We start from the raw sequence: 10460 nt of genomic DNA on the forward strand, positions 1-10460 counted from the left end.
GAGATTTAAGGGATTCCTCTCTGGGAAGCTATTGTTTCAGAGCAAAAGGAACATCCTAGTTAAATGGCTCTACCATCTCGGACCACCATGTTTTTCAGATCTGCCTCTGAAGAGCACAGCTGTGTGGAGACAGGAAGTCAAGAACCAATGGCCATTTATTTCACCAGCGGTACCACGGGCTCTCCGAAGATGGCTCAGCACTCTCACAGTAGCATTGGCATTGGGTACGCCGTCTGTGGAAGGTAGGAAGAAAAACTCAAAGCAAAACCTTTGCTTTTGATGAACTCTTCCCCAGAGCTGCCATAAGGTGCGTCCACTGTCTGATGAACACTCCTCGAATGGCTGTAAGATACCTCCCATACATAGAATGACTTCCGGTGCCCCGTCCCACCCTAGTTCAGTAAATGGTGCCATCTGACCCACAGATCAATCAAGAACTTAAGATGGAAGTGACTTTGATTCAATTCCCATAATGACACATTGGGCTCCCTCTCCTCATTGCCAGGTAATTCGCCTACCCAGAAAGGCCTTCCTTAAAAAAAAAAAAAAAGAAAGAAAGAAAACCCTCTAAAACTGTTACATTACCCTGCTTTATTTATGTCACAGCACTTATCACCACTTGAAATCATGGTATTTATTACATACTTAATTACTTTATTGTTTGCTTATTCCCCTTCTTAGAGATTCAGTCTCTCTGGCTCACTGTGCTGGAAGAGTGCCAAGCACATGATATTTGCTTAATAAATATTTGTTGCATCAATGGGTGAGCTCAGAAAAGCCTGCCAAAGCCAGATCCCCACTCCAGGCATGGACTACCCAGGATTCCTGAAAAAGCCCACTGAGAAGAGTAGGAAATGGAACCCCTCAGCTTGAGTTGGGGCTTCCCTTAACCCCTTCTGTCTAGCCCATGAGGTTCTAGGGCATGGCTACTCCTCAGAGACACTCGTTTATTTGCTTTCCTATTTTTGTTTTTGTTTGTACTGATTTATTTGGGGTCTGTTTTGTTGTCTCTCCGTATTGTTCAGATACTGGCTGGACTTGAAGTCCTCTGATGTCATATGGAACATGTCAGACACAGGCTGGATCAAGGCCGCCATTGGTAGTGTGTTTTCTTCCTGGCTTTGGGGCGCCTGCGTCTTTGTGCATCGGATGGCCTCGTTTGACACCGACGCCTTCCTGGATGTAAGTCGGGGCCTCTCTTACATGTCTCTTTAGAGCAACACCCCATCTTCTATTAAAAATATGATTCCTCGGAATACAGGGCTTCTGAAAGTCATTCCTTTCTCAGAGGCGCACCCTCCTGGGACTAGGCTTTTGAATGCATTTGACAGAGTGGAGGGGATCACCCCGCCTCTCTCAAGGGGGAGACCCAGACTTAAGCTCAAATCGCTCAGGATTTCTAATGTCACGAAATCTGTGACTGCTTAGGAGCCTGGTTTCAAATAACAGATTAGAAATCTCAAGATGAAACAAAGATTTTGTTTCTGGTTTAAAGAAACATAAGACAATAACTGATAAAGCCGAACTCCTGTGTGGAGGAGACTGCAGGTGGAACCTTCTTTCTCCTAAAGCAGCTCCTTCCATTCTCCACCCCACCCACAATTAAATGCTTCTCTCTCTCTCTCTCTCTCTCTCTCTCTCTCTCTCTCTCTCTCTCTCTCTTATTTGTTGAATGCTTCTCATTTTAATTGGCAGACTCTTCTGAAAACCAGGCGTGCATTTCCATCTCAGCCAGACAGGACTAGATTCAGATATCTGATAGCTTAGCCTTTAGAAGACTGTGATTCAGACCAATTATATCTCATCCATGAAAAATCAATTAAGTTTGAAAAAGTACATATGAAATACACAGTACACCTTTGTTTGTTATCTGCAAACTGCTCTGACACGATGTCTCTAGGGCTGTGAGAGAAATACAAAGTAAAGAAGGGCTGAGGTTTCTTTATCAGGTTTACAGAAGGCCCTGTAGATCAGTTCATTTTGTAGTCTCTAACTTATTTTGTAAAATAAGAGCATTTTTATTTTACAAAAATAATGTATTTTACAAAGATAATGTAAGTGCTACAAAAACCTCTATAGATTTATGCTTTTCTTAGATGTATACATTACGCTTATTAAAAATTAAATCTAGTGGGGCTGGGGATGTAGCTTAGTTGGTAGAGTGCTTGCCTCGCATGCATAAGGCCCTGGGTTCAATGCCCTGCACTACAGGAAAAAAGAAATTAAATCTAGGGAACATATGGTAGAAATGCTCATTTTCAGCCCACAGGTTATTGTTGATCTAATCCAGATAGCCTGTATATACATCTAGGGAGCCTTCTCCCAGATTCTTAAGCTTACTACAATTGTCAACACATTGACACAGTGAAACTTGTTCCTCCAGAAAGAGGATCTTGGAAACATTAATATTCCTTTAGATTTTAGATGCCTAGGTCATTTAAGGAACTGGAGACAAAATGTGCCCATCAGATTTTAAACCATTAAACCATTAACAAAAGGCCTTGAAAAATGCCCATTTCTGCCTTGACTCAATCCACTCAAAAGGATTAATATTCTCTGTGGGAAAGGTGCTGGGGAGGTACCAGTGGGTCAGTAGGTACCACAAAGCAAGAACATATGGGCAGGGACGTTATGAGTTTCCACCATGAAAGGTAACACACAACCCTTGGGTAAAACAGACCAGTTCCTACTTTGGGTTGTTTTCAAATCCAACAATTCGCTTGTCAGTTGGGATGGTGTGTGTCTTGTCTGTCTCTGAAACACACACATACTCTTGTTATTTCTTTTGATTCTTTTATATATATATTTATATATTTATATTTGGTTGTGGGTGGTCACAATACCTTTATTTATTTATTTTTATGTGGTGCCTAGGATCAAACCCAGGGCCTCACACATGCTAGGCAATGCATTCTACCACTGAGCCACAACCCCAGCCCTCCCAGATACACATTCTTAACAGTAATCAGAAATGCCCAACAGATACATGGTCACTAGTGACAACAAATCCCTATTTGGTTTCTTATTCCTAGAAGCAGCCGTGAGATGGGTTAGTGCTGGTGGAAGAGACCACAGGCTGTAGGCCTCCCTTCTAGTCATGGCCTTTCGTGGACGGTTTCTAACATCTCTGACTCTCTCCATTATCCAGACACTTGTCACTTACCCCATCACGACCATGTGCAGTGCCCCCACCGTGTACCGGATGCTTGTGCAGAAAGACCTCAAGAGGTACGTGGGCAGGAGTCTCCGTGTGAACCACAGCGAAGGCGCTCACCCAGCATCCCTGGCCTCCCCTTCTCAACACTCTTGTGTTCACATTTCAAGGACAATTCAAAGGCTGTTCCATGGTTCTTTTAAATACACACAGTTTGTGTCCTACCCACACCCTCCCGAACATTTGGGACCACCCTGTGTGAGAGACAGGCTGGTCCAGGATTCCTCACCTGAGTCCAGTGAGGCCAGTGGTTAGAAGCTCAACTCCAAAGTCAAACACGCTCTGCTATCATGGTGTGACCTCAGACACTCCTGATGACCTTGCCAAGCCTCCATCAACTCCACCCGAAAGAGAGATTAAGCATCACCCTACCCCACTCCCCCACACCTGGGGCTGTGGTGAGAATTCACTGTAAGTGACATGCTTGGAGAGACATGTGCTACATGTACCCTACAGAGCATCCACCTGATCCCTTATTATTCCAGAGTTCTTGGGCAAATTCTTTTTTTTTTTTTTTTTTTTTGGAGGGGTGGCAGGTACCGGGATTGAACTTAGGGGCATTTGCCCACTGAGCCATATCCCCGGCCTTATTTGTGTTTTCATTTAGAGACAGGGTCTCACTGAGTTGCTTAGCACCTTGCTATTGCTGAGGCTGGCTTTGAACTCACAATCCTCCCATCTCAGCCTCCCAAGGCCCCTGGGCTTGGGCAAATTCTTTAATCTTTCTAGTCTGTTTCCCCATCTGTAAAACAGAGTCTAAGAGGGCTCCTAAAGCCCTAACTGCTGTTAGTTATTACATTGTCTCACAAATACTTATTTTTAGCATTTTCTTCTAGGCTTTTTCTTAATAGCTAAGTTCTCCCCGCCCCTGGCCACAGTGTAAGCTCCTTCAGGAGACTCTTTTCATCACTCATGGTCTGGCGACATGGCAGTCATTCAACAAACGTGTGTAGAGGGATCTTTTCCAAGACTTGCCTCCTTGGCTCTCCAGGTTGTTGCTTGAATGTCTTCCTTATCTCACTGTGAAAGTCACCCCTCTCTTTCCCCCAAGACTACCTCCAGCTCTTTCTCTTTAGGTACAAATTCAAGAAGCTGCGGCACTGTGTGACGGGAGGGGAACCGCTCAACCCGGAGGTGATGGAACAGTGGAAGGCGCAAACTGGGCTGCAGCTGTACGAGGGCTACGGACAGACAGAAGTGGTATATTTAAGGGCAGAGTTTAAGTTCAATACAGTGGTGCCCCGGTATCGATGGGGAGTGTTTCCAGGACCCCAGAGGATAATACCGAAATCCTGGGATGCTCAGGTCCCTTTATATAAAATGGTGCAACATTTGCATCTAACCTAAACATATCCTCCTGGACACTTCAAATCATCTTTAAATTTTAATATGTAATATTAAAATTTAAAGATGATTTAAATTTAATATGATTTAAATTTTAATATGTAATACAAAATATAAATGCTACTTAAATACCTGTTGTGCTGTACTGTTTAGGAAATAAAAAGGAGGAAGTGCCCATATTCACTACAGATGCAATTAAAAAACAAATATTTCCAATACTTGGATGGTGGAATCCAAGGATACAGAACCTGCAGATATGGACACTGGGATTTTTCAGTCCCAGGTCTGTCAACTGAACACCTGAGGTGCCCCAATCCTGCTCTGAATTTTTATGTCATTTCCCAAAATAACTTACCTTGCCAGTAGTTATCAAAACTCGTGAATTTCCTAATTTGGTTTGGACTTAGGGGAATTGCGATTGTTCTATAGTATTCCTGCTTCCTCTCCACCCAGGAGAAACTCGGGGGCGGTGAGGCTCAGAATGAGCTTCCCATCTTTCCATTGTTCTCTGTGGGAAATTTTCTCCAAGAGTCACATCATGGAGTCTTTTGAAGTGGTTTTCAAAGTATGGTCCTCAAACCAGACTCACTGGCGTCGTCTGGGAATTTGTTAGAAAGGCAGATTTTTCAGACCCTACCGCAAACGTGTGGGATCAGAAACTCGGGGATGAGCAAACTATGTTGTAATAACGTTCCAGGTGATTCCCAGGCCCACTCAAGTTGGAATCTGTTCTAAAGTAATCTATTAGAAGATTCCCAGGCCCACTCAAGTTGGAATCTGTTCTAAAGTAATCTATTAGAAGATGAGAAGATGAGCTTGCCTACTGGGGGAAATGAGTCAATATGGAATCTTGAGTTTCACGGTCATGAAATATGTAACTACAGAAAATCAAGTTTACATATTAATATGATGCATGTCTTCTCGATAGGGAATAATTTGTGCCAACGTGAAAGGACAAGAAATCAAACCAGGCTCCATGGGGAGAGGCGTCTTGCCCTACGATGTCCAGGTGGGTTGAGAAGTTATGGGGCTCCTGAGAAAGAGAGCTGTTTTGGCAGCTCCCTGCCCCTCCTTACACAGCTGTTCACAACCCATTGTCATTTTGTGAAAAGAAAAAATGTCAGAACCTGAACTGTTTGTTGCGTTCTCAGATTATAGACGAAAATGGCAATGTCCTACCACCTGGCGAAGAGGGGGAAATTGCTCTCAGACTGAAGTCCACTCGGCCCTTCTGCTTCTTCTCTGAATATGTGGTATGAAAATGGAGAAATACAGACATGTGCAGATTTCCACCCAACATGTCTTGCTATATTAAACGTGGGCGAGTGACAAATCCCCGTGTATTTTATCAACTGTAAACTGGAGAGAACCTCATCCATCTCCTAAGTGTCAAGGTTAAATTCCAGGTGTGAGAAACCAGGTGCAGTGGCTGTCCTCAGAAAGGACAGGCTGGGGGCAGGAGTGGGGACAGAGGGAGGCACCAGAAGGAAAAAGAGAGACTTTCCTTTTATTAAACTTTTTTGGAACTTTTGTATTTTATGCTGGAAACTATTTTTTTTAAGAAAAAAAGAACCATTTCTTTAGAAGTAGAATGTGTACTGTGCCAGTCATTTAATGGGTGCCATGTCCCTGTCTGTTTTGTGCAAACTAATTCCCAAATGACACTTTTGATTCCTAGAACAACCCAGAGAAAACTGCTGCCACCCTAAGAGGAAATTTTTATGTCACCGGAGACAGAGGCGTGAAGGACAGCGATGGGTACTTCTGGTTTGTGGGCAGAGCTGATGATGTCATCATATCCTCTGGGTTTGTACTTTCGCCACTCGCAGGAAGTGACGATTCGATTCATCGATTCGTCAGGGAGGGCAATCCGCTGGGAGAGCACAACACCCAAGGTTTCTTTTCCTGGGCAGGTACCGCATTGGGCCCTTCGAGGTGGAGAGCGCACTCATAGAGCACCCTGCGGTCGTGGAGTCGGCCGTGGTCAGCAGTCCAGATCCAATCCGGGGAGAGGTAGAGCCAACGCCATTCATTGCAGCTGCAATTTCGTATTTCAACTTCTGTGCATTTGACCACAGCGAAGACTAAATCAAGAGTGGTCGCTCATAGGGCATACATGTGGCCAAAAATTTAAAAATAGTGTAGTAGGCAATCAACTTTACAAATGAGCTGTGTCCCAAAGAGGATTAGGATTTTCTCTTTTTTTTTCTTTTTCTTTTTTGGTACCAGAGATTGAACTCAGGGTCACTCGGCCCCTGAGTCACATCCCCAGCCCTAGTTTTTGTATATTATTTAGAGACAGGGTCTCACTGAGTGCTTAGCACCTCGCATTTTGCTGAGGCTGGCTTTGAACTCTCGATCCTCCTGCCTCAGCCTCCCAAGAAGGTGGGATTACAGGCGTGGGGCACTGCTCCTGGTTGAGGATTAGGATTCTCTAGGTGGCAAGGGACAGAAATTCAACTCAAACTGACTTCAGTTATAAATAATAATAACAACAATAATAATAATTTGGGGGGTGTTAGACCACGATGCAAGAAAAGACCACTGACTCCAATTAAAATCAAATTAAAGCAAGCTTATTATTTTGACCGGCCGGGCTGCCTTTCCCTCCCAAAACGGTGGGAACAAGACAGCCCCGAGGCTTCTTTGTGGCCCAGTTTTATAGCCCAAAAAGTTACACAAAGGGGGGGGTTACAGATAACAACACTCTGAGGAGCATAACACAAGTTTACATTTTTGCTGGCCCCGGCATCAGAATTTATGGAGATCTTAGAGACTCAGAGAGGGTCATTGTCCGGCCAGGGAAGGCCAGAATTTATGAGGCGTCACTAAGGTTTAGGAAAGGGTGGTTATCTGGTCAGGGAAAACCGGACCTGGGTGAGTTCAGGGCACGGGCAGGCATTCCAATCAGCTTTACAACATCAACTAATGGCCAGGCCATACAGACATCCTGATATTTTTACAGAAAACAGAAATGAATCCTTCATAACTTGTGACAAGCTGGCTTCTAATCTAATGAGATAACTAGGCTAGGTATATCAGGGGGCTCACACAAACAAGTATTCAGGAGCAGATATAGCCAAGCATTCAGTGAAGTTAGCGTGACAGTCTCTCTCCATGTCTGGCTCTGTTGTTGCTTAAATTGGCACCATTTGAACACTTTGGTGGATAACAACCAACTCCAGGCTCCTGTGGCTTAACAATCCTCCACACTCTTCCAGGAAAGGACAAAAGTTCTTTTCAACTGTTTCAAGTAACTTCCATGATCTCATTTGCCCATCTTAGATCACATCTCTAGCCAGTGTGGTCCAGAGAATGATAGAGGCCACTGGCCAGGCCTGGGTCACATGCCTGTCATCAGACATGAGGGCTAGTACCAACCCCACCAGGGAGAAGTTAGGGTAATGCTCCATAGGAAACTACAAGCACTGTTACTAAAAACGGGGAACAGAGGGTACATAAACAAAAGCAATAGACTTCAGTCTGTAAAACTGTCAGGGAGCTCAAAATACAGTTTCTTACGGAAAAGATACAAATAGATTGCGGCCAGACTCCAAATAAGTCTCATGGCCTTTTAGGGTCTAATGAAAGGTTACTAAGGCAATGACGATAATAACCTTAGTTCTAGGAGGAAGCCTTATAACATGAAAGGAGAATTTCCATTCCTCATGAAAGTTTCCAGACTCAGCAAGTGGGGGAAAAAAATCCCCAAATAGTGTGCCTATCAGCATCCTCCCACAGCTTTCTGTTCCTCCCTCTCTCCTGCCAGAGACCCTCTGCAGGAACATGGGATCCTGTGCCCCTACTGCCTGGACCCCCTCCACTATCATCTAATCACATTTTCCAAAATAGTCTCCTCTTGATTTCAGGACACCAAAAGTATGTACCTATTAGAATCCATGTATGAATAACATTTGAAGTAGGCTTGCTAACCCAATAATGATCTAATTGCTCTAAAGAGAGGCAAAACAGAGGAGGCAAGAAACACCTTAGAGGCATTTGTGGTCAAATGCACATTACTGACACATCATCCTTCCTCCATTAGGGGTCCCCAACACCCCTTCAAACCATATTCTCTAGACCCTCCATTTGTCCTGCAACAACATGCTTCTTTTATAGGCTTGTTGGTGTAAGGGGTCATCTGTCAATCAATGATGTCTCTTTAGTTACACAGGTCAAGGGAAATGTTAAATATGTGACATGTAAACAGAACTCAGCCATAAAAGCATCACTGCACCCCTCACTCACAACTCATTTACCTGGAAATAGCTATCAAACTTTATAATTGTGTACAAACTCTGTTCAGAGGTGACTGAACTTATCACGGGTTGCTATTAACAGTGCCTACCTTCAGCCCTTGACTTGTCTGAAAGACAAAGATGGCGATGTAAATTTTTTTTTTTTGCCTGCAGGTGGTGAAAGCTTTTGTTGTTTTATCTGCACCTTTCAAATCCTCCAACCCTGAGAAATTAACTCTGGAGCTTCAGGATCATGTGAAAAAATCAACTGCACCTTACAAATATCCAAGAAAGGCAAGTACACCTTTGGGTTACCAAACTAGGGTCTAAGCAGGTCTATAGATTTTACTGGATTTTTGACTTTATAGTATACTTTTTCAGTTTAGCCTGAGAATTTTGCTTTAAAATGTTACGTATCAGGGCACTACAAATATGTGATAAACTAGGTTTAAAAAAAAAAAAAAAACTTCTGAAATACAAAGTAAGAATCCTTATGTAACTAATTAGTTCTTAGTTCTATACCATATGGGGAGGAGAATAGAGGCAGTATCTGCCAAAGTGACTTAGTTTTAGGGATGGCACCTGATTCTTCTTGGTACTCTTGGCCTAATAGGCCTATAAATTCAAAGTGCATGCCTGAAAGTATCAAGTGACCTCATTTAAGGCTCACGAAGATAGTATCCAAAGGAAGGATCTTCCCTGAAACCTTCTTCAAGAGAGGATTCAAAAATAATCCTAAGTACAGACAGAACTGCAGTTTCCTTCCTGCCCTGGAGGCCTACTGCTTGATACGGACTAATCCTCTCTGAACCAATTCCATTTCAGTTGCCACTTGAGCCAAAAGGAAGTTAATTTCAACCCAATAACTAATCAACCATTTTAACACTTTCTCCAATAAACTAAACCCTTTGATTTTCAGAAATGAGGGTTGATGACATTTTAAAATACATCTTTTTTTTTTCCCCATAATCTTACTTTGAAGGGAACAGACAGGACTTTATGGTCAAGTCTAGAGAGGAAACAAAGGGGCAAAAGGAGCTACTTTCTTCTGGCAGAGCCCATAGTGAATTTACTCTAAACACCAGTAAGAGGCAGCTGCCCTGTGGTCCTTACTATCTGAACAGACCAGTTTCTGGTGCCCACAAAATGCAATGAGCTCAGGTTAAGAACATCTCCAGAGCTAAAATTCAGCCTCTGAGTTTCATGAGCCTTCTCTCCTATTACACTGACAGCTGGGATAAGCCAATGGAATTAAGTGTCTCATAATATGCCTGTCAATTAGGTGGAATTTGTTCAAGAACTCCCGAAGACAATCACTGGAAAAATCAAGCGCAACGTTCTAAGAGACCAAGAATGGGGACGAAGGTAGCTTAATAAGAAAACTGAAGGATTTAAGGGTAACTTGAAGCTCTCTTTTAGTACTTCCTGATAAATTCTGATTACTTTCTTAAAATGTATAAGATTTTTCCTGGTTGAAAACTCATCTGAATTTTTGTTTTGCACTTAGCCAAAAAATAAAGCAGCAAATAAATATCTAAACATATTTGAGAAGAATATTATTATGACCTAACCAACAAAGGTAATGATTTGTAGTGTTTAAAATAGCAGAGGTAAAATGATTACTCTGAAAAGCATAGCCCACAATAAATGTTTCATTTACCTTG

At 42.9% G+C, this 10460-nt stretch overlaps 1 protein-coding gene across 2 annotated transcripts in view; it reads left to right on the forward strand.

Moving 5' to 3' along the window:
* Acsm4 (acyl-CoA synthetase medium chain family member 4) overlaps positions 1–10460 on the forward strand; it is a 35116-nt gene extending 24656 nt beyond the window's left edge. For both annotated transcript variants that reach the window (XM_077802381.1, XM_026402479.2), the window contains 10 exons: positions 99–242; positions 1026–1182; positions 3149–3228; positions 4291–4414; positions 5487–5567; positions 5710–5811; positions 6237–6364; positions 6472–6571; positions 8971–9090; positions 10079–10460. In XM_077802381.1, the coding sequence (XP_077658507.1) occupies positions 99–242; positions 1026–1182; positions 3149–3228; positions 4291–4414; positions 5487–5567; positions 5710–5811; positions 6237–6364; positions 6472–6571; positions 8971–9090; positions 10079–10165 (1123 nt within the window). In that variant the 3' untranslated portion in view covers positions 10166–10460. The remainder of the gene's footprint in view (positions 1–98; positions 243–1025; positions 1183–3148; positions 3229–4290; positions 4415–5486; positions 5568–5709; positions 5812–6236; positions 6365–6471; positions 6572–8970; positions 9091–10078) is intronic.

The sequence above is a fragment of the Urocitellus parryii genome, chromosome 9 (assembly GCF_045843805.1).
Source record: "Urocitellus parryii isolate mUroPar1 chromosome 9, mUroPar1.hap1, whole genome shotgun sequence".
NCBI classification, from domain to species: Eukaryota; Metazoa; Chordata; class Mammalia; order Rodentia; family Sciuridae; genus Urocitellus; species Urocitellus parryii.